This window comes from Pongo pygmaeus, chromosome 2 (assembly GCF_028885625.2).
Source record: "Pongo pygmaeus isolate AG05252 chromosome 2, NHGRI_mPonPyg2-v2.0_pri, whole genome shotgun sequence".
Taxonomy (NCBI): Eukaryota; Metazoa; Chordata; class Mammalia; order Primates; family Hominidae; genus Pongo; species Pongo pygmaeus.
The window spans coordinates 46,669,932-46,694,078 of NC_085930.1; the positions used below are offsets into that span (position 1 = coordinate 46,669,932).

At 42.2% G+C, this 24,147-nt stretch overlaps 2 protein-coding genes across 10 annotated transcripts in view; both read left to right on the forward strand.

Moving 5' to 3' along the window:
- The window catches only part of GRAMD1C (GRAM domain containing 1C), a 106,479-nt gene extending 98,198 nt beyond the window's left edge, over positions 1–8,281 (forward strand). For all 3 annotated transcript variants that reach the window (XM_054483008.2, XM_063661652.1, XM_054483009.2), the window contains 3 exons: positions 1,297–1,407; positions 1,651–1,756; positions 6,508–8,281. In XM_054483008.2, the coding sequence (XP_054338983.1) occupies positions 1,297–1,407; positions 1,651–1,756; positions 6,508–6,588 (298 nt within the window). In that variant the 3' untranslated portion in view covers positions 6,589–8,281. The remainder of the gene's footprint in view (positions 1–1,296; positions 1,408–1,650; positions 1,757–6,507) is intronic.
- Positions 8,282–9,173: 892 nt separating this feature from the next.
- Positions 9,174–24,147, forward strand: ZDHHC23 (zinc finger DHHC-type palmitoyltransferase 23). 7 transcript variants are annotated; one of them, XM_054483012.2, is made up of 6 exons: positions 9,174–9,306; positions 9,505–9,578; positions 9,802–10,077; positions 14,839–15,549; positions 17,509–17,676; positions 19,518–24,147. In XM_054483012.2, exons 3-6 carry the CDS (start codon positions 9,914–9,916, stop codon positions 19,783–19,785), a joined length of 1,311 nt encoding a protein of 436 aa, XP_054338987.1. In that variant the 5' UTR covers positions 9,174–9,306; positions 9,505–9,578; positions 9,802–9,913; the 3' UTR covers positions 19,786–24,147. The 7 variants fall into 7 exon arrangements, with proteins under 7 accessions (XP_054338987.1, XP_054338991.1, XP_063517717.1 ...); XM_054483016.2 differs by having other exon boundaries at positions 17,518–17,676; XM_063661647.1 differs by having other exon boundaries at positions 9,883–10,077.

Sequence of the window (24,147 nt, forward strand, 5' to 3'; positions counted from 1 at the left end):
GGTGAAAAATACTGGGACAATGTCTGAATCCCAGGGTGTTCTATAGGAATCCACTCAGCCAGTCATATTTAGAATACTAACATCTACATGCCTCTATATGAATCTTGAGGCACTCTGTTAGATTTAATTGAATTGGTTCTGACTTAGTGATATATTGAAGGTGATAATTTTTTGGATTGGAGCTTCAATATTAGCTTTTTTTGGTCTAATTATAGATTTCAGAACATAGAAGATGTTTGTTGTTCCTCTGGGCTTTATGGAAGATTTTTATGTTCTGCTTAAATCAGTTTTCTACGACAGTTCTGAATAGCAAATATTATCAGTGTTCTTTTGCACTACTTTACAGAAAATGTTTACTCAAAAGTTGGAATATTAATCTCGATACTATTTCAAAGCTATAATAACTTCAAAGATTGGATTTTCTTGCTATTATCTTAAGTTTTTAAAAATAAATCTTGATGGGTAAAAGTGAATAAGGGCAAGTTAATATTTTAATAGAAAAATTAGAGAGATATGATGCCACCTATATATTTGCATATATATGTGTTATATATATATGTGTTATATATATATACACATATATATAACACATATATATATAACACATATATATATATATACATTTATATATACACACGTATATATGGTATATAACCATTCACTTGAAAGGCTGCTGTGAAAGCCAATACATTAAGTTCATTTAGCATGTAACATTTTATATATGACACCATTAATGTATATTTGGGACTTGATACTTCCTTTGTGCAAGATGAACTAGAATGATTTTTGCTGAATGGTAATTTTTTTTTTTTTTTGCTGACTTCCACTGGGAGTAAGAGGTACATCATGCTGTACCTGAGATCAGCTACATATTGATCTTCATTTCCTTTTCTGAAAGGCAGCATTATGAGTGTGTAATTGCCTAAGCCAAAGGCACCCAAAAATAGATCCTAAAAGCTTATCTGGTAGATTTCAAAGCTGGTGGTCTCACATCAACACTGACTAGTATTCCTAGCAGAGGGGAGAGATGTCACAGACACCCCAAACCTGTGAGTTAGGATTATTCAAGGACTTGTATTGTCACTCTAATTACCTTCCATCTTTTCCTCAACCTCCACTTAATATTTACAAGTAATTATTTCATATAATAAAATAGGGATAATTGATTTAAATAATAACAACAATGATAAACAGTGTAGACAATATACATTTTTGAAGCTTTTGCATGTATATTCTGCATTAGCAATGCTTAAGGTCTGGAAAAGTGTGGATTAACATATAATTTGCTCTGCCTAGTGTGTTGTTATTAGTTTTGCTGAATGTGACACTGTTTCTGAAGCTGTCAAAGATAGAACATGCTGCTCAGTCCTTTTACCGTCTCCGCCTCCAAGAAGAGAAATCTTTAAAGTAAGTCTTTTTCCCCCGACCTGTATTCACCATATTATTTCAATAATTCTTTAGTTGCCGAAAACTTAATTTCAGTTTCAGAGATTGTGGTCTGCTAATTATCCTGTAGCCATAAACAGCCTGTTTTTGGTTTATTTAATTTTGTGTTTTGTTTGCAAATTTATGGGGCTCTGATGATTTCTGGAAATGAAAAAAAGATCAGAAGCTATTCTCCAGATTTTGAAGATGGCATTCTTCTTTCAGTTTAGCCTCTGATGTGGTGTCAAGAGCAGAAACTATTCAGAATAATAAAGATCAGGCTCATCGTTTAAAGGGCGTGCTCCGAGACTCCATAGTGATGCTTGAACAGGTAGGCAACTCGATACATCACAGTACTTAGTACCTTCGTCCCAGTATGAATCAGTTGCTCTTCTGTGTATGAGAGAATATTTACCCTACTATCCTTTGAAAAAGTCCCCCTGCTAGAGCCAACTACCCCTGCCAGTCTCTATTATGCAAGGGTATTACGTTTATTATGTAGTCACTTTTGTTTATTTATTTATTTACAAAATGGGAGTATACAATATACACTGTTGTATATCTTTTTTCAATTAGTAATATATTCTGAAGATGTTTCCATATCAGTGTGTATACATGTACTTCATTTTTATTGATCTTTCTAAATAAAATTTGATGCATATTAAGCTCTTTTTATAGGAATGGTAGCTATTATATACACTGTCCATTATTTTACTTTTATCTATTAATCATATATCTTGGAGATACTTCCATCTCAGTATATAAAGCACACCCCCTTAACAGCTGCATAAGATTCAACTGTATAAATGTACCATAATTATCTTACTAGTATTTTTACCACTATTGCCAATTATCTTTACAGACATTTAATATTTACAGACATTTAACCCCCTAATTTTCTGTTTATAAATCTCTCAGAATCTTTATTCACGTAGGTACTCCATTGATGAGGTCTTCTGATGGCTACAGTCAGGTCCAGTGGCCCTCTATGCCTGGTGCACAGCTATCATTCTGGGGTTCCTATTGTCTGTGTGTGTCTTCTGTTTCCTATATCCTGTTTTCCTTTCTTAGTTTACTTCCTCCTTTTAATGGAGCACATCCAACAGTAGCTTCCTGAGAAGAGAATTTGGAGGTAAATATTTTAAGAGTTCACCTAACTGAAAATTTTTCATTCTACTTTTTCTCTTGCTTATAAATGGTTTGGCGAGAACTTTGAAGGCATTACTCCATTATCTTTTGGTTCCAGTATTGCTATTGAGAATTCTGAGGCTATTATCACTCTTGATTCTTTAATCTGGAAACTCATGCCTATAATTCTGGAAGTTTTCTTGAGTCATATAGTTGATTATTTCCTTCCCTTGTTTTCTCGCTCCTGACCTTCTACAACTCCTGTTACTCAGATGTCAGCCTTCTGTTGGATGGGTTATGTAATATTCTTACCTTTTCTTTCCATCTCTTAGTCTTTTTGTTCCATTTCTGGGATATTTTATCAATTTTATCTTCAAATTCTTCTATTGAGTTTTTCAGTTTTTGCTAATAAATTTTTAATTTCAAAGAGCTATCATTTTTCTGAATGATTTCTTTTCTTTGTGGTGTTGCAATTTTTTTTTTTTTTTTTGAGATGGAATCTCGCTCTGTCGCCCAGTCTGGAGTGCAGTGGCACAATCTCAGCTCACCACAACCTCTGCCTCCCAGGTTCAAGTGATTCTCCTACCTCAGCCTCCTGAGTAGCTGGGATTACAGGCGCGTGCCACCACACCTGGTTAATTTTTGTATTTTTAGTAGAGACGGGGTTTCGCCATGTTGGCCAGGCTGGTCTTGAGCTCTTGACCTCAGGTGATCCTCTCACCTCGGCCTCCCAAAGTGTTGGGATTGCAGGCATGAGCCACTGCTCGCAGCTGCAATTTTTTTTTTTTAAATGGCTACCATATCTTTATCTCTCTGAAGATATTACTGATAGTTAAAATTTTTTAAATCTTCTTCTGGGATACTCATTTTGCACCAAGATCTTCACCCTCGTTTTAATTTCAATCTTTAAGGTTACAGAATTTCTTTAGTGTTTGGTAGCCCTTGGTTATCTTCTTGTGTGGATCTGAGCTCTTAACATATGGATTGGGCTGGTGTACCCCAAACTTCTCTGTAGATCTGGCTGGGCTCTTGGCTGAGAAATCCTGGTATCAGCACCTTTGGGTCAGTGTCCACAGAGAAGACTCCTCCAGCCTCCAACCTGGTGGTTTTAGGGCTGGCTGCAGCATTTTAGGAGCTGAGCGGAAGAGGGATAGGGGAAGGAAAGGCAGAAAGGATGGTCCCAGGATTCAGTACATATATTTTCATGTATTACCCTTGTTTCTGGTATATACTGCTATCCTTAACAATGCCTTGGTGTCCCTCAAGCCAGGCAGCCAGAGACCCTCTGTTTTATCCTGCACGGAAAATAAAATTCCAGACTTCTGCCTAGGTGGTAGGAAAGGTCAGATGCCAAAAGTTTCATGCAATCCTTCTTTTGGCCCTTCCTCTTCATTCTCACTTCCAGAGATTCCTGGTCATTAACACCTGAGCCTTTTGAGGATTCTTTGGGGTTAATTTTGTTGGTTCTCAGCGTTCCCTACTTTTACTTTAGGATTCAGCTTTCCCAGTCCTGCTAAGTCATCCGTCTGCTTTCCAGTTTCCAGAGTTGCATTACTGTTGTCTCCTTTTCCGTTTTCCTTGCCCTTATAGCTTTATGCCTTTTAAAAAATCTCTTTATTAGTGGGGTTTGAGGGAGCAAAGCTGGATGTGTGTATTTATTCCACTCATTCACTCTTCAGCTCACTCCTGCCTGATGTTCTTTCCCCTATGGTTTCCCCAACTAATATTGCTTGAGCGAAGGTCCCCAGTGACATCTGGCTTGTAAAAAGAATGTACCTTTTTTCAGTCTTCATCCTACAGTGTCAGCATTTGACAGGGCTAAACACTTCTTTCTTGAAATGTATCTAATGTATCTAATCTTGCTTTCTTTAAAACCATAAAAAAATCTTTTTGTGATGTAATTTACGTACAATAAAAGTTTTTATTCACAAGGTTGTGCAACCATCATCACTATCTAATTCCAGAGCATTTTCATAACCCCACAAGAAAATCTGCACACATTAGTAGTTACTTCCCATCCCTCACTCCCCTTGACCCCTGGCACCCACTAATCTAATTTCCATTACTATGGGTGTGCCTATTCTGGACATGTTATAGAAATGGAATAATACAATACGTGGTCTTTTGAGATTGGCTTCTTTCACTTAGAAAAATGTAAAACTAATTTTTGCTAGTTAAAAATATTTCCTTGGCCGGGCACAGTGGCTCACACTTGTAATCCTAGCACTTTGGGAGGCCAAGGCAGGCAGATTGCCTGAGCTCAGGAGTTTGAGACCAGCCTGGGCAACTTGGTGAAACCCCATCTCTACTAAAATACAAAAATTAGCCAGGGGTGGTAGCAGGCGCCTGTAGTCCCAGCTACTTGGGAGGCTGAGGCAGGAGAATTGCTTGAACCCAGGAGGCGGAGGTTGCAGTGAGCTGAGATCATGCTACTGCACTCCAGCCTGGATGAAAGAGCGAGACTCCGTCTCCAAAAAATAAAAATAAATAAAAAATAAAAATATCCCTCTGCCTCACTTTTTCCTGGCCCAAATGCTCCAGGGCTCTGTATTAGATTCTCTTCCCTTCTCTATTACTCTCCCTTTAGGTGATCTTATTCACACCCCTAACTTTAAATAACCACACGTTCCAATGACTCCTGTCTTAGTCCATTTGTGCTACTATAAGTAAATCCTGGAGACTGGGTAATTTATAAAGAACAGAAATTTATTGCTAACAGTTCTGGAGGCTGAGGAGTCCAAGATTAAGGTTCTGGCATGTTTGGTGTCCACCTGGCAGAAGGGACTGAAGGACAAAAAAGGGGACTATTTAGTTCCCTGAAGCTCTTTTATAAGAGCACTAATCCATTCATAAGAGCTGTCATGACCTAATCATCTCCCAGAGGCCACGTCTCTTCATGCTGTTGCATTGGATTCAGTTTGAACGTGAATTTTGAAGGGGACACAAATGTTCAGACAGCAGCAACTCCCAAGTCCGTATCTCTCACCTCCATCTGAGCTCTAGACTCATACAGTCACTTGCCTACTTGGCATCTTCACCTGGATGACTAACAGGATTCCCAAACTGATTATGTCCAAAACAGAAGTCAATTTTCCTCTAATCCAAAACATAATTCTCTAGTGGGTCTCATTTCAGAAAATGATGCTACCATCCACCAGCTGCTCAAGTCAAAAACTTAATAAAATATCTAAGTATATATTTATGAATGTGATTATTTGTTTTATTAATAGTTCTGGATCCCTGACTAGTCTGTAAGCTCCATGAAGGACAGGACAGTGCCTATTTGGTTCTCCATTGTATATCCAGTGCTTAGAACACTGCCCAACATGTGACAGGCAAGCAACAAATATTTGTTGAATGAATATAAAAAAAGAATATGACATAATTCCTGCTCTTGAGTTGTACACAATTTTCTTAGAGAAATGAGATGTCCAGGTGTATTGTTAATGACAAAAATTATAAAATTCAGTGTCAAAGTGTTAAGTAGTAAGGATAATGCTTTGGAAGTTTATAGGCAGAATGACTGGGGAAAACTACATGAAGAGTGTGAATATGAGTAAGTTTTAGGTGAAGAACATGAGGATGAGAGCATGCAAAGGCACTGAAGCAAACCTGAGTTGTTTAGGGGACAGTGAGGAGACCACTGCAACTTCAGAAACCTTTTAGGAAAACGAGTCTGTCACTACGCTTAATTTGATTAATGGACCTATCGGGAGGTAGACTATGTGGCAGTAGGAAGAAGTACAATACTCCAGCAAATGGGAAGAACTCTGTAGCAATCATACCGATAGATACCCCAAAGAATCAGGTATTTTGTACTTAATGTTTTATTCGGGCATCAGTATAAACAAAACTATATTAAGTGTCACTGTAAATTTTGGGGCATAAAAAATAGAAATTTTCAAATCTGATTAGAAAAATTAATCTGATTTTGAAAATTAATTTTGTTTACAGCTGAAGAGCTCACTCATTATGCTTCAGAAAACATTTGATCTACTAAATAAGAATAAGACTGGCATGGCTGTTGAAAGCTAGTGATCGGAAGGACTAAAACCGCAGAGATACTTGGAACTGAAAGAAAATACCTGGAAGAAAACCAGACGAATGAAGGATTTTGGCATAGAACATTTCTATGTTTTTTCATTATTGAGATTTCTAATATGAACATTTCTTTCAGTAACATTTATTTGATAATTAGTTTCTGCTGGCCTTAAGAATCCATCCTTTCACTTCTTACAGATATTTTTAAGCTGTGAATTTCTTCAGTGAACCATGAAATATATTGTAGAACTGAATTTCTCTGATACAAAAAGAAAATGACACACCCTGAGTTGAGTGGTATGGTCTCATTTCTACAGTGAAGTCTGATGCTTTGTTAGCACAGAATCCGTACATGTCCAATAGGCCGCTTTCGTAACTCAGATAAGACCAAGAGGATAAAGAGGACAACATAAGAAGAAACCTCTATGTCATTACTGATTTTAAAGGTTCTGTTTTCAGGCATATAACATTTCCAGGTTTGTGTGCTGTAAATATTATAATGTCTTCATTTATTTAGCATGCAAATTTAATAGTCAAACTTTTTGAATCTGCATGTTGATGATGATTATCAGAAAGGGTCTTCTGCCATGTTGTATCTTTATGAAAGAAATAGTTGTTTCTTCTTAAGGTAACTATCAGAGGTGGGATTATCTTGCCTTCTCACTTAGGATACCAACAGTCAAAAGGAAGAACCATCCTTTGAGTTTTAAAAACCAGAAGGTTATGTTAAAATCTGGGCATTTAGTGACAGATCAAATGCATACTTGAACTAAGATTGGCTTCAGCTTAGCAGTCTTTCATGGTGGAAGTAACCCATCTGGTTGAACATAATTTGTGTATTTTCAGTAACCATGTATGGCTTCCTTCTTTATGTATGTGTGTGACTTGTTTTGGTTGGTAAGTTATAAGCCAGACATAGACTTTAGCTCTTTAATAAAAACTTCAGGGGCACGTATGTCCCAGTACAAGTGTACTGACTATGAAGTTGTAACTCAGATGCAAGCTTTGGCTCTTTCATAAAGTTTTATGCGGATGTGTCTCCATACAAGTGGCTCATTAAAATAAGAACTTTGTAAACTGACTTAAAATCAGATATTTTTTCAAGAGTTAGGGAAAGTTGAAGTGTTTTACTGTTTTGTCTCTTGAGCCCTTTCTCTGGGGAAAAAATACATATCCATCTATCTATCTATATATAAAATGTATATACATTCTTACTGTTTGAACAATTATTGCCTTTAATTAAATGTTTCATTTTTTCCCAGAGTCCCCAAAGCCACATGGCATTATTATGGTCATTTTTGAGATGCCTGTAGAGAATGAAATTATTGACTCCGTTAGAGGGAAAATGGGTTTCTCTGGGTGAATTCCAACTAAGCATACCTAGGGGTATCAGTGAACCTATCTGGGTTTGTTTTGTTTTGGTAAGGATTTATGTAGTGTCTGGCTGTGAGCAAGAATAAGTGGATTATAAACTTGAAGATTTCTCTGTTAAAGTCACAAAAATTATCGACAAACAATATTTTTGTGATGTTTCTTTAAAAGTTGTATTTTATAACATACTTCAAGGAAGAGTACCGAAGTAAGTTGCTTTATAAATTAAGACTAAATTCGTATGGATGCAGAATTCAATTAATAAAATTTGAGCCTGTTACGTAAACTGAATATCAATAAAATTGAAAATTTCTGAGTTGTAGTTTTTCTTCTTTTTCTACTTAAAACAAAACTAGAAAGCCTGCGGTAGTGAAACGTGTACATGGGCCTACATTCTTTAAAGAAATTTTGTGCAATAATAAAACCTAAAAAAGACTCTCATCTCAGGGCAGTTTCATCTCAAATACGCAGACGACTGGAACAAAAGTACTAGCGAGGCCTGCTGGTCCAATGTAAAGGCTGCTAACCAGAAATCATGAAAACGAACAGGTTGCTAAATGAACAGATCCGGCAGCAGTGATGGGCCTTTAAGAGAAGGTCAGCGAAATTGGGGGAGGTACTTGGATAACATTTTGCGGTGGAAAGCTCCCCCACCGCCTGTTGCCGGAGTCTGAATGAAGGCTGGCCGCTCCACGGTCTCACGTAGTTCGGAAATCCTCCGGGTTCCCGGGTTTCCCGTATTTCCGTCTCCGCACCTCGCCCGCACGCCGGGGCTCCGGAGGCTGTCCCACCGGCGCGCCGCCCGCAGGCACCGGCGGCGCCCGGCTGCCGCCTCTGGGGCGAGGCGAGGCGGGGCGGGGCGGGGCGGGGCGGGGCAGGCCTGAGGTGCGGGACCCGCCTCCTGCCCCTGCCTCCTGGACGCGCTCTCGGGAGCGGATTTTCCCCTTCAGGCGCCAGGGCTGCGGGCCAGGAGGAGGAGCCTCGCCCGCGGGCTCCGCGGGGAGGCGGGCGGCGCACGTGCGGACAGGCGGGGAACCCCGGCGCCGGGGGCGGGGCACCCGGAAGCGCGCGTGGACCTGGCGCACCGAGCCGGCCGGGCGGAGGGGCGGTTGAGACGGCGCGGGGAGGCGGGCGCGCCGCCCGGGCCGCGGCGGGCTGTGGTCACAGGTGGGCGGCTGCGGCGAGGGAGCGGCCGAGCGGAGCCCGGGTCCCGGAGACTCCTGCCGTCACGCCCGGGGCTCCGCGTAGCCGAGATCGGGAGACGCGTCTGTGCCTCCGGGGAAGCCGACCCATCTCCCCTCCGCCTCTTTGGCTGCAGTTGCACCTCCGGCCAGAGGGCAGGTAACTTCCCTTCCAAGGTCATTCTTCTGGCGGGGTGGTGCGCGAGGCCCGCCCACGTCCTCCGGATTGGCGGGGGCGGGAGAGGCGCACCCCGCAAGGGGCCCGACCAGTTGGGCTGGACGGCGACCCCTGAGCACTGCCAGGGAGGCTAGTGTGTCAGCCGGTGCCAGCGGGCATATGCTTCGCCTTTCCCTGCAGCCCCGAGGCTGAGTTTCCACCAACGACCAGGCTTGGAGCGGAGACCGCTCGGCCCTCCCAGCTTGCACCCGCAGGTGAGCGCAACCGCCCGCGCCCCGGCTGTCCCGGACGCGTGGTCGGCTGTCGCCATAGGAACGGCTGGTGCCCAGACGGCGCCTGCCTAGGCTGGGAAGGGGCGGTGAAGGCAGCTCAGAGCTCCAAGAACCCTGGAGCCCCCTGTGTGGCCAGGCGGAGCCACAGAAGCCTGATGAAAACGGGACCCCCTCCCCCTCTCTCTTCTCATTTTTGATTGCTCAGGCGTTGGAGGTTAAGCAGAGAGAGAGGCGTGGACCTGTTTACGAGATGTAAGTTGTGTTCTTTCCACCTTTACCTTCTGAGGGCTTCTTACGCCTCATGGTGACAGGTGCAAATGATGACACAGAAGGGCAGTATGAAGCCTGTGAAGAAAAAGAAAACCGAAGAACCTGAATTGGAGCCCCTGTGCTGCTGCGAGTATATAGATCGGAATGGGGAAAAGAACCACGTGGCTACTTGTTTGTGTGATTGTCAAGATCTGGATGAAGGGTGTGATCGGTAAGAACAGAGCATTTCTTGACGCTGGCCCCATCACCCTTCTGAGAACTGCCATGTGTACTTTCAGCCTAGCCACCCAGAATGCTAGAATTTGCTCTTGATTCTATTTCCAAGCATCTAAAATGAGAGTTGGCTTCTGTGTCAAGTGTGAGGATTTTATAAAGATGGATTACGCAGTAGTGCACAGCTGTCTGTCTGCTCTGTTTTATAGGATATTATTTTTCGTTTAAAGAGAGATGAGGGATTGAACAGGCAGTTTAAAGGGATAATAGGCAAGTTAGTATAAAATAAAATGCAAGCCAGCAGAATCTGTAAGTTTAAAATGAACACAATAGTTCCAGAAAGTTCCTGCCTTCTCAGAGGTCTCAGCATTTAGAGACTGACTACTTGCGACTGGGTGGCACCTGACCACAGAGGGCCTTGTGGGTTGAAATTTCATTTTCCTGCTGTTAGTACTGGTCTTGCCCCTTGTTTCTAGGGAGGAACTCCAGCCAGAAAGCATGTATCTCCCCTGGATTCACAGTTTTCAGTGTGACCAGCAACACTGTCTTGATTGATCATACTGTATTTGGCTTTTATTTTCCAAGTGATGGAAATTACTATCCAAAAAGAGAATTTTTAACATCACTGAAAAAATTTGGTGTCGGACAGTGAATAATATGGTTTTAATCCGTTTTCTGAGTAATTATATATTTAAAAATCATTGTCAATGGAAGTCATAATGTGGGAAGGATAGGGATGTTGGAAACTTGCTTTTCCCATTAATAATTATTTCTGGTTAAAAAAGTCATTGCAACTGCCAATTTGTTGACTTAGAGCTTGGTACATTAATACAGCCATGAAAAGCATTCCCTGGGGTCTGCAGTCTAGTACCAGCCTTGACTCTTAAAAACCCAGTGAACTCTTTGTCATTCTTACTTGACAGTGTACTGTGTAGTCTTTTTTATGGCTGTCTTTGAATATAGGTTCTTTAGATTTAGTCTAAAATCTATACTGAGAAAATAGAGCACTTTGCACTAATGAATGGAGAAATGATGCTGTTTCCATAACCACCATCACTGAAGACCGCAGCTCTTCCATTAACCTTGCTAACTCTTCCTCCCTCCTAGCCCTGGAGACCTGGGCTGTCCCCTGAGGCATCTCCTCTGTTCTCTCTGTACCCCTCTCCTCTGTGTTTCCACCGTGCCTGCCGCTCTGTATGATTCCCAATTAGTTATCTCCCACTCACCTCCAACTTCTAGTCTTACCTTTAAAAATTGTCTAAAATCAAAGTTACCTTTCCTTAAACTCTACCTTTTCTTACTAGTCTGTCTTAATTTGTTCAAGCTGCTATGATAAAATAAATACCTGAGACTGGGTAATTTGTAAACAATATACATCATTGCTCACAGTTCTAGAGGCTCAGAAATCCAAGATCAAGGCACTGGCAGATTCAGTGTCTGATGAGGGCCCTTTTCCTCATAGATGACACCTTCTTGATGTGTCATGACATGGCAGAAGGGGTGAATAAGCTCATAGGGCTCTATTATAAGGGCACTAGCCTCATTCATGAGGGCTATGCCTTCATGACCTAATCACCTCCTTAAGGTCTCACCTCTGAATACTATTGCATTGGGAATGAGGTTTCAATGTAATGAACTTTGGAGGGACACAGATACTTCCTGGCCCCCTGAAATTTATGTCCTTCTCACATGCAAAATACATTCATTTCATCCTAATAGCCCCCAAAGTCTTAGCTCATCCTAGTGGCAATTCAGAAGTCTGAAGTCCAGAGTCTGGTCTGAATATCATCATCCAAATCAGATGTGGATGAGTTTCAAGATACATTTCATCCTGAGACAAGTTCTCCACCTGTGAGCCTCTGAAATCAAACAAGTTAGGTGCTTCCACAATACAATGGTAGGACATGCATAGAACAGACATTCCCATTCCAAAAGGGAAAAACGGGAAGAAAGGAGTGTTAGTGACAGGTCCTAACCCAGTGGGGCAAACAATGTTAAGCCTTAATAAGGCTTGAGAATAATCTTGGAGTTGATATCCTGCCTTCTGGACACACTGGGTTGGAGGTTGGACCCCCAAGGCTCTGGGTATCCCTGCCACCACAGCTTTGTTGTGCACAGCCCAAGCTGCAGCCCTCATGGGTTGGAGTGCCTACAGCTGCCTACAGGTGCCTCCAGCTCTCCCAGGCTGGAGTTGTATGCTAGTGGCTCTACGGGGCTCTTGGGGGTGACCCTGTCCCCACAGCTCCAAGTAAGCATTGCCTCAGTGGGGTCTCTCTGTAGTGGCCTGACCACACTCACAGCTCCACTGGGCAGTGCCCTAGTGGGGGCTCTCTGGTGGCCCCACCCCTGTGGCAGTCCTCTGCCTCGGCCCGGAGGCTCTCCGGGGCATCCTTTGAAATCTAGGTGGAGGCAGCCAGGCATCTACAGCTCCTACACTCTGGAAGCCTGCAGCATTGGCACCCTGTGGATGCCACCAAGCTTTACCACCTATGCCCTTCAGAGGGGTGGCCTCTATGGCATACCTAGGCCCAGTGGAGCCACACCTGGAGCTGCTGTGGAGCATGCACCAGAATGTAGGGAGCAGAGACTTAAGATGGCACTCAGCAGTACACCCTGAAGCCCCATGGGTGCCCTGGGCCCTCTTATGAAACTGTCTGCCCTCAAAGCCCTGGCACTTCAGGCTTGTGGTGGGAGCAGCAGCCCCAAGGATCTCCGAATGCCTTCAGGGTCCTTCCATTGTCTTGATGACTGGCACGGGGCTAATCCGTACTGATCTCATCCACATCCTTGCTGTTCTCTCCCAAACATGCTTTCTCATTTGTTACAACATAGATAGGCTGAGAATTTTCCAAATCTTTGTTTTACTCCCCTTTTGATTATGAGTTTTGTCTTTAAATTATTTCTCTTTGGCCGGGCACGGTGACTCACGCCTGTAATCCCAGCACTTTGGGAGGCCGAGGCAGGCGGATCACCTGAGGTCAGGAGTTCGAGACCAGCCTGACCAACATGGAGAAACCCCGTCTCTACTAAAAATACAAAATTAGCCAGGCGTGGTGGTGCATGCCTGTAATCCCAGCTACTCAGGAGGCTGAAGTAGGAGAATTGCTTGAACTCGGGAGGCGGAGGTTGCGGTGAGCTGAGATTGCGCCATTGCACTCCAGCCTGGGCAACAAGAGCAAAACTCTGTCTCAAAAAAAAAAAAAAAAAAAAAAATTTCTCTCTTGCATTTTACCCTAAGCATTTATGAGAAGCCATGCAGCACCCTGAACACTTTGCTTTAAGATTTCTACTGCCAAATATTCAGTTTTATCACTCTTGAGTTCTACTTTCTACCAAACACAAACACAATTCCACTGAGTTCCTTTCCTCTTTATAAGTGGCAAGGATCACCTTTCTTCTAGTTTCCAATAACATGTTTATCACATCCATCTGAGATCTTATGAGAATGGCTTTTACTGTTCATATGTCTGCGAGCCTTCTGTTCATTACCTCTTAGGGATTCTCGAAGATTGTGGCTTTCTCTGCAGCTCTCCTCTTCTGCCAGAATCACCCTTGATAGTCTGTTCAGATAGTCTAGGGTTTTTCCCAGCATGCACTTCCACACTCTTCTAACCTCTACCCATTACCCGGTTCCACAGCTGCATCCACATTTTTAGATATCTGTTGTAGCAACATCCTACTTCTCAGTACCAATTTCTGTCCTAGTCTGTTCAGGCTGCTATAACAAAATAACTTAGGCTGGGTAATTTATAAACAACAGATATTTATTGCTCACAGTTCTGGAGGCTGTGAAGTCCAAGATCAAGGCAGCAGCAGATTCAGTGTCTGGTGAAGTCTCCTCAGCTTCATAGATGGCACCTTCTTGCTGCGTCCTCACATGGTGGAAGGAGCAAACAGGCTCCCTTGGATCTCTTTTTTAGAGGCATTAATTCCACTCATCAGGGCTCTGCTCTCATGACCTAATACCCTCCTAAAGGCCCCATCTCTTAATACTCTTGCATTGGGGATTGGGTTTCAGTGCGTGAATTTTGGGGGCATAAACATTTAGAATATAGCATAGCCTAAGTGTGCAAAAGAGTCAACAAATAGCATTCCATTCACCAAGTTCAGTGATTTGACTCATACTAGTTTGATCTCCATTCTTCTCTATGTAGCCCCGTCCTTGTGGGACTAGTCTGCTCCCTGGGCTCATGCCAAGTAGGTGCTGCACACATTTCTTTCCACTGGAAGGCCTTCCTTCCTCCCTCTCCATTCATACACATGCTAGCTGGACATCAAGGTTGAGCACAGATCCCACGTTTTCCACAAAGACTCCTCTGAAGACTCCACCCAGATTATTGACGCTCGTCTGAGTACTCCTTATAATGTTTGATCACAAGAGTTTATTGATTATTGCTGCTTTGTCACTTACCTAATAGTTCTTGAATTCCCACGTTGTCCTCACAACTAGATTGTGATTTGTTTTGAGATTCTTATGACCGTACAGGTCGTAAGATGTAAACATTACTTGCAGCATGTGTCTATACCTATGTATTTGTTTAGGGGAGAAATAATCTTGACTTTAAGTTTTTAAACATCTTGTTCCTATTTTAAAAAATGACATGTGAATCTGAAAAGCTTAGTTTAGTAGTAAGGAGGTAAAATGCTTGGTCTTTGGTAGCTTTTATCATTTATCCCGCTGTTTGGCATTCAGTGTTCTGTAGCTTTTAATTCAACAAACCCACATAAAGTCCCTCCTCTTTGTGCTTTTTCTGAATAGATGGATTACATGTAAATCTTTACAGCCAGAGACTTGTGAAAGAATCATGGATACGATTTCTGATCGCCTCCGAATTCCTTGGCTTAGGGGAGCCAAAAAAGTGAACATCAGCATCATCCCTCCGCTTGTCCTGCTGCCTGTCTTCCTTCATGTGGCTTCCTGGCATTTCCTCCTGGGGGTGGTGGTTTTGACCTCCCTTCCTGTGCTGGCACTGTGGTACTACTACCTCACTCACAGAAGGAAAGAACAGACCCTGTTTTTCCTGAGCCTTGGACTGTTCTCACTGGGCTACATGTACTATGTGTTCCTGCAGGAAGTGGTCCCCAAAGGGCGTGTGGGTCCCGTTCAGCTGGCGGTTCTTACCTGCGGGTTATTTCTGATACTCTTAGCCTTGCACAGAGCCAAGAAGAATCCAGGCTACCTCAGCAATCCAGCAAGCGGTGACAGAGCTCTAAGCAGCAGCCAGCTGGAGTGCCTGAACAGAAAAGGACAGGAGAAGACCAAAGGGTTCCCTGGGGCAGACATGTCGGGCAGTCTCAACAATCGCACAACAAAGGATGACCCCAAGGGCTCCTCCAGGATGCCGGCTGGAAGCCCCACCAAAGCGAAGGAGGACTGGTGTGCCAAGTGCCAGCTGGTGCGACCAGCCCGGGCATGGCACTGCCGGATATGTGGCATCTGTGTGAGAAGAATGGATCATCATTGTGTCTGGTATGTTGGAAACATTTGGAGACTTGGAAAGTGTAAATTCATGTAAAACTCTCTAGTTACATTTGATCTTCCCTTGTGCTATCCCAAAATTTCACTCCTTCCCAGCTTTACACCTTGTAGATATTTGTGGGTTGTTGTGATGTTCCCACTTAGTCATCAGTTTTTCGAGTTTCACAAATTTAGTTCCTTCAGTCATTTCCTGAAGGGAGAATAACAGAAAACTTGTGGGTTTGTTTTTTTTTTCTCAATTTTCTTTTGGATGACTCCTCATTTATCTTCTCCTTTCTAATAGAGAAATATCTACAGTTGAATGATTTTTTAAAAAAGAATTGATCAGAAACAGTATAAGCATATTTTCCTGTGCTATTCCTTTTTAAACATAAAGCTCAAGAAAGTGTACCCCTATTTTTAGGTGACTCTTTTGTCCCCTTGCCATACATACTTAATCGTTTTTGATGCTACCGATGATTTCCACTTAACATTATTGAATCGAGGCCCTACCAGATAAACTCTCTATTTGATTATATGCAGAGAAATGGACTTTTGTACCTGCCGGTTGGCCAGTAACAAACGAAGGTACATAAGGCCCCATAAAATATGAAGTGCAATGTTTAAAGATAATGTTGCAGCTTCACTAAATACATCTAAACTAAAGGGACTATAATTAATTCAGATATGAATGCTGTAAGTAGCATGTTTGCAGGTTTATTGCTCTTCAGGCAGTTGTGATCAATGAATTATGCTTTTCGTGTCTAGGATTCTGGTCCTGTAGCGTACCTCCTCCTCAGAAGGGGATGCAGGAGAGGGTGAGGTGCAGAAAAGGCTGAGAGGCATCAGCATGGGCCTCAAGTGCGTGGCTCAAGGGCAGGGCAGCTCTTTTCTGGGTTCTTGTCTTTAGAAGTAAACAGGTGTTTTCATTTTTAGATATTCTACTTCTATGTCTTCACTTATTCGTGTGTGTGTGTGTTCCATTTACAAATGCTGGTTTGCAGAGGGCTGTGTGTGTGTGTGTTTGTTCCATTTACAAATGCTGGTTTGCAGAAGGCTCACCTAACAGCAGATATGTGCCTATCGGAGCATCCTGGCATGCAGTGGGTAGAAGGCACTCCCTCTACATCCTGCCCCACAAATGGCCATGACACAGAACTGTTTTTACCTGCCAAAGAGCCTGCATATCATCAAGTTGTTCTTCCCCCTATGCTATGTTTCTAACCTCTTTGGATCTTTATATTACTCTTCATATATTTAACATGAATTTTCCCATACTCTGTAATACTTCTGATTTAGCATTTTTAAGTTTTCATAATTCTATTTATCTCCCTTTCCTTAACATGGTGAGGACAATGTTAGATCTCCATAGCTGGGTAATATTGATATTTAGGAAGATTTGTTAGCCAGGTTCTGCTTTTTACTTAGTCTTGTCCTTAAACTGATGATATGATTCCACTTTGCGAAGAGCAGAGAATATAAGACTGCATTCCTCAGGGTGCAAGTTTTTAATTCCCTAAAATTGAAAAATAAGAGAACTTCTTAATAACTGGAATTTACATTTTCCCTATTTAAAACCTTGTCTTGGCTGGGCGCAGTGGCTCATGCCTGTAATCCCAACACTTTGGGAGGCTGAGGTGGGCGGATCATGAGGTCAGGAGTTCAAGACCAGCCTGGCCAACATGGTGAAACCCCATCTCTACTCAAAATACAAAAATTAGCTGGGCATGGTGGCACGTGCCTATAATCCCAGCTACTTGAGAGGCTGAGGCAGGAGAATTGCTTAACCGGGACCCGGGAGGCAGAGGTTGCAGTGAGCCGAGATGGCGCCACTGCACTTTAGCCTGAACTACAGAGCAAGACTCTGTCTCAAAAAAAAAAAAAAAAAAAAAGTTTCTTGTTTATTATGTAAGTTATATCAAGAACTCTTAAAAATGTGTTTGCTTTTTTATTTCTCTATGCTGTTTTGAGGATAAATAGCTGCGTTGGAGAATCAAATCATCAAGCATTTATACTTGCCCTTTTGATCTTCTTGCTCACCTCGGTGTATGGGATCACACTGACCTTGGACACCATTTGTAGAGATAGAAGTGTCTTCACAGCTCTTTTCTATTGTCCTGGAGTTTATGCAAATTACAGGTGAGCAGTGGGTACCACAGTATGGAGGCCCCCTGGGAAGTAATGGGTGTTGCCATTGACAGGGACTGTTACTTACTACTTGGTTAAGAGTTTTCAACCAAAACATAGGCCAGGCTATGGGAATGCTGGGTATCCCTGAAATTGCCACAAAATTGTGCATTGGTGATATGTGTTTTTCTAGGGTGCTGTTAAAAGGATTGTTGACCTTTAAAAAGTGAAAAACTGTTCTCTACAAACAGGACCAGGCCTAATCAGGGACTTCCAGAGTCAAATGACCACTCATAGGCTCAAAGTAGCAACAGTGAAACTAAAACACTAAACAAAAACTGGCAGCCCCAGGGCACATATGTGCCTATTTTGTCGTAACGATCAGAAACCTTCTCACTTTACCGCTGCTTTCTGATGCTTTTTAGTCCAATCTTAATTTACTGCTTCCGACCTTTTTGAGATGTGCTCAGCATCTCTATAACCTTGCTTTTCTTTCTAACCTCTCTTGGTTTTTCCTGTTCTACTTTCTTTCTTTTTTTAATCACCACTGATAATTACTGTGATATGTAGGTCAAAATTTCCTTAGGCCCCTTTATAGATTGTGAAGATTTCCAGGCCACGGCAAAAGCTGGGATTCTTCAGCTTTGGCCTCAGCGCTGCCTCCCTGAATGCTGGGGCTCCCCTCTGCCCATGCTCTTTATTCCCTTCCCTTTATCATCATCTCTGACATAAGTGCTCTGTGGTATCTATGGTTTGGTCCTTTTCTTCCTTCTCACTCTTCATTTTCAGAACAATCCTTGCTTTCTCTACAAAGTATCCCTTTGTGGCATTTGTTTTTATTAGCCTGTGGACAGATCTCCCCATTGTCATCCTAGAACCAGACACCTGTGGGCATTATTAGAATAGATTGGTCTTCCTCAGATTAAGTTTCCTTCCTCACTGTGTGGAGAGTATCTCCAGCATGTGAAATTCTCTGCTAACGCTGCAGGTGAGGCCCGTCCTGAAGCACAGCATGTCTGCGCACTCGGTGGGGAGGCCAGGGAACCAAGGAATACAGTCCTGCCATTGCTTCTCACCCTACTCTGTGCAGGCGATTCATCTTTTTGGTTAGGTCCTTGGATTTAATAGTCTTTGAGGTCTCTTCAGCTTTACAAATGAAGATTCTGAATGAACTTATTTCCAGCTAACTCTTAATTCGTGAATGTTTGAAAGTCATCAAATAGCAGAGGCTAACTGGCAGCCTGTTTCATTAGTGAGCCTGAGAGGAGCTTCCCTGCCTTGTGTGATTGTGTTGGGCTTTAGGAGGATGAATTTGGAATGTTACGGTGTTCCTACGTCCAAGTAAGCACAGGGCTGCTGGTGGTGGGAGTCGTCCATCGTCTTTTCATTCCTCAGCATTGGACTGGAAAGAATGGAGATTAGTAACTTTAGCACTGTTCCTCGGCATCCACCTGTAGCTTCCTAGAAGACATTTATAGCAATCCCTTGGTGCCTTTGTTTTCTCATGAGTTAGATATAATTTATGAATTACTTGTTTATTTAACAAACAGGTGTTGAACACTGTTATGTCAGGCAGTGTGCTGGGTGTGTGGAGGGTACAAAATGCAAAAAACAGTCCCTGCTATTCTAGTGTAATATACTAGAAAATAGGCACCAGTAATTATAGAATAAACATGCACATTCTCCTACTTAAGCAGGTTATTGGCATTCTGAGTATCTTCCAATTCGGAGGGTTGGGGAAGATGCCAAAGTCTTTAGTAATAAGTAAAAAAATGTGTAAAGCGTGAGAATGATGACAGTTTTCTGAATATGACAAAAACGGCAGCCCTGACTGGCATTTTCCCCTCTCCCAGCTCGGCTCTGTCCTTCACCTGCGTGTGGTACTCTGTGATCATCACAGCAGGCATGGCCTACATCTTCCTGATCCAGCTGATCAACATCAGCTACAATGTGACTGAGCGGGAAGTGCAGCAGGCCCTCCGACAGAAGACTGGGCGCCGGCTCCTCTGCGGGCTCATCGTGGACACAGGCCAGTACAATAGGGGCTTCCTGCGGAACTGGCACCAGTTCTCCACCCTGGGCACACGTGCATTCCACCACCCTGCCGAGGACATTGTCTGAAGTGCCTTCTGTGTGGCTTTCTGAGGGATGATGGCTCCTCCTTCCGTCTCCCTTCCATTTTACACTTCAGTGTCCATTTCTATCCCCAGTTTCTTAAAGGCATTATAGGGCCACGCTCAGGTTTAGAGACTGGAGTGGGAAGAAGTTAATTTTTCTGATGCCACAACTTAAGAGACTTCTATACTGAAGCAGTAGAAGTAGAGCCATTCCTTTCCAGTCACCTTTTTAATTGACTCAATTGCCTGAACTTGAGAAGGATGTGGATTGCTAATGCACAAATTGATAGAAGCAATTCCCATCCATTAGTATGGGGGAAAGAGTTTTGGATTAGGATAGTTTCTAGTCCCTCTTTCGATTCTTAATAGCCATGTGACCCCTAGCTGGGTCACTTTCCCCAGTCTCAGGGTCATCTGCAAAGTGGGGTACTGATGCCTGCCCTGGCTACCTCACAGGGTCGTCACGAGGGTCACGTGAGGGATGATGGATGTGGAAAGCACTAAAAAACAACTCAAGCACCATGGAAATACAAAGTATTAGGAAAATATTATGATGGAAGAAAAACGTTTATAGGTTAGAATATTGAAGCCAATATTATTAGGGTAATCAGTTTTCAGCATATACCGTGTTGTACAGTTATGAGAATTTCTCCTTCTTAAGTATTAGACATGAACTACTCAAACAGAGATGACGACCAGATGGATTGATGCTAAGTTGTCTGATCTTGAAAAGACAGTTGACAACAGTTATAAAGATAATTATTGTTAGTGTAATGTACAGTGGCCATGAGTTTAGGTGATGAGTTCTTCTATTTATTTTTTATGAATTCTGCTTGGGTTTCTTATAAATAACTCCAACAGGCATTCATGTGTTTTTCCTCTTCCCATGTTTCACCAGGTAAGGTGCTAGCACACTTGTGACTGTGGCTGGAAGAGGAGAACAGACACTCCTGTGGGGATGCTTTACTCTCTTTTCTGGTAGGAAGGCTGAGTAACATCAAGGGCTCAATTATTTTCTTCATGTATTTCAAATGCTGTCAGTTATAGCACTAAATTGTGAAAATCAGCCTTCTGGCATTCACATTATTCCAGTATGAACTTTGAGGAGTTGAGTGACATCTTCCCACTTAACTTGCACATTAATTCTCAATTACACCCCTCCCTAAATAACAGTATCTCACTAGGAGAGAAGAAACAGGGTATATGTGGTTTCCACTATTAATGGATTCCTGTTCTTCCCTGGCTCTTCCGACAATAACAAGTTGTTTCTTTAATCATAGCTTAAAACCGAAAATGTATAAAAGATTAAATATTTATGTACAATGGGTTGTTCTGCTATAGAATTAAGATGAGGGAATTTCAGATGAGGAAAATACCCTTTTGAAATGTTGGTTTTGTACATGTACTGTTTTGCAATCCCAAAGATAATTCATGACTCCTTAAATTTGCCTTGGCTTATAGCTTAATATAGGGAAAATCTCGCCAGCGTTTTCAGTCATTCTGTGCATGCTGCTTTAAGCAAGAGATTTGTATTTGTTGAGAGGAAATATTGCTACTTCCTGCACTTCACCCTCTGCAGCCAGCACCATCCCTACTGTTGCCATTAATTGGAGCCGTCCTTAAGATGGTCACCATATTCTTATTCAGGCTGCCGTCGTTTTCCCCAGAGATGGTTTGTTTAACGAGTGATAGGCTCTGTGCCTGGGGATGTTAGCAAACTCTGGGGTTTGTACAGTGATGCCTTCTCCCTGGCCCAGAGCTGAATATTCACCTAGAATTAAAGTTGGATTTGATATAACAAATTTCTTTCTATACAGGTTTTAGATAAGAGAGATAGTAATAATGTCAAGGATAGCCTATTGGGCAGAAATTGGTAGTCGTGCTTTTGAATGTCAGCTGTAGAGCCAACTCTGATTATCTAGCCATTGATGATACAAATTCATAGAAACATTAGTATGGTCAGTAATTTTAGCTTCTTGCCAAATTGTTCACAACACCTAAATGTAATGTGATGTGATGAAGATGAGTAGTACAAAGAGACCAAAGTCATCTGGGAGAATTAGGAATGATGACAATTTTTTTTAACAACTTACCTCTAATAGGGTTACTTGGATGAGCCAACTCAGCTTCCTTCCCATGGATAGGAAGGGACTCTGTATATTATTCAGGTTTATTGGCACGAAGATACTTAAGTTCCTTGAGAATCCATGATGGACAGTTTACAGAATGCTTAAACCTGTCAAAAGATCAGTGATTTTGTGTGGGAAAAGCCTTCCCAGGCGTCTGTACCGAAAGGAGCAGCAAACAAGGGGCTAATCCATGAGCAGTGTTCTGTACGCTCTGTGACATCTTTGGTTTATAGGATATTGGAGCCTTTTATGATCTGGAACTATTTGAGGGGTTTCATTATAGGCCTTGGTTCTCTCCAGAGGCCAGATGAGTTTATTGTGGAATCTTTGAAAGGACAAGGCCTCTGTGAATGAATCAGTCCCAGGGAAGCATTTGGTGGTGGCGGCAGTGGAGGATTGCCCTGTGAACCTATAAATCAGCAGTCTCTTGGGCAGAGGAGCAAGCCCCTCGGACATGATTTCAAACAAGCAGGTCCTCTTCTCTCATCTCACGTCTTCAATCTCTGTTAATGAACGTACTGGATGTGGAGTTTAATAAATTACCTACTGTCATCTGGCCACTTAGATTATTATCACACCACTGTAGACTGTTCCTGGGGGGAGAAGAATAGACCGATTTGAAAGATTCAAGGGAGAAAGAGTTAAGGATCAGGACTGCATAAAAGAGGAAAATCCTTCAATACTTACAATGTTTCTTACGATACCCACAGAGTACTTTTATGGTTCCAGCCGAGCGTTCCTGAAATGAACTGACCATTAACAGCGCCTCTTTGATAGGTTACCCTGATGCTGCTAAAGTAAAGCCTTAAGTGTGTTTTTGGGACAACGTGCTGCTTATTTCACCTCAGCCGCATATGTGTTTGTGTTTAGGATATTGTAAATCTTTGCTAAGTAGTGTTTTCCTTGGTGAATGAAGTCATTGTTGTCTTCAAGTGTACCATCTGCCTAGCAAAAAATTGCTACAAACTTTCTCTTATGCAATCAATAGTCCTTGGTACTTCTAATATTTTTAGCAAGAGACAGTTTTCTGTACTAGAATCTTCCACTGCCAGAAAACACAGTGCCAGTAAGGTTCTACATACCACTGACCATCTGCTTAATAGACATGTATTTCCTTTGAGTAGGACATTAGCTTTTTATTATAAAGCTCAACTAGTATAAGCAAAAATATAACATCTAGAAGCACAGTTTTAGCCAGGATGTTTAAAAATTACAGTTTTGTGAGACTTAAGGGTCTTTTTAACCTAGGTAAGTTTATATGACCTAACTTCATTGTAGCCATATTCTGGTACCTTCCATTTTGAAAAGTAGAGGTTTCTTAAGCAAGCAATGGATAATAAGAGACTTTTCCTGAGGCACCTGTTTGGAATCTGGTTTTCTCAGCGGCAGCTTGACACGTGCACCCTTTTGTATTAAACACTGCAAAGGTGATGCAGGGGAGCAGGAAAGCCATGCTGAACTCACTACTGAGTACAATTCAGTATGTTCCTGTGGATGTTTGCTGTGACTAATATAAATTTCTTGCAGAATCAGCTACACTTAATTATGTTGCTGATAGACAAGCATCCACGCTTCAGCTGGCACTAAGTGTTTTCACTGTAGGATCAGCAGCAGGTTAAAGACAGAACGGTTAGTGGAGACAAATGTCTTAGAGGCTGCACGATGTCTAGGTTGGGCTTGTGACTTATTAGTGGCCTAGCCTTCTTGATGGCACCTTGAAAGTGAACTTCTAGAAATTTACATTTAAAAGGCAAAGCTTTAAAAGCAGAGCTAGTCTATTCTAGTTATTGATGCAGCTAAAATTCTGTATTTCTTAAGATGGAGCCACTGACGAGATGTCACATTATAGAGCCTGCAATCTCAACTCATTGTGATCCTAATGGTCTGGGTGATTGGATGGTTTGAGTTGTTAGGGATTTTGAGTTTTTCATTTTATTGCGTATCTGGGTTGGATGTTAGACTAAAGGAAACCCAGGAATATTTACCTGGTGTTACATTTAATATTTAATGTGACTGGTCTAGCAACATTAAGGGGGATTTCTGAAGCCAACTCCGGAGGCTGTGGGCTGCACATTTTGCACTGTTTTTATATACTTGTATTCATATCCTCTTATCACCTCAGACTCAGACACAAGGCCTTTTACATGGAAATTTTACAAATTACTGCCATTTATGTAAAATAATGTCCTGTGACCAAGTTGTTTAAATGGAAAATAAAGTGCTTTCTTTAAGGAAAA

Excerpts from the sequence above, each read along its gene's own strand:
- ZDHHC23 (XM_054483012.2), top strand. The coding sequence starts at position 9,914 with ATGATGACACAGAAGGGCAGTATGAAGCCTGTGAAGAAAAAGAAAACC. Across the intron at positions 15,550-17,508 it reads ATGGATCATCATTGTGTCTG|GATAAATAGCTGCGTTGGAG; the intron begins GTATGTTGGAAA and ends TGCTGTTTTGAG. Across the intron at positions 17,677-19,517 it reads GGAGTTTATGCAAATTACAG|CTCGGCTCTGTCCTTCACCT; the intron begins GTGAGCAGTGGG and ends CCCCTCTCCCAG.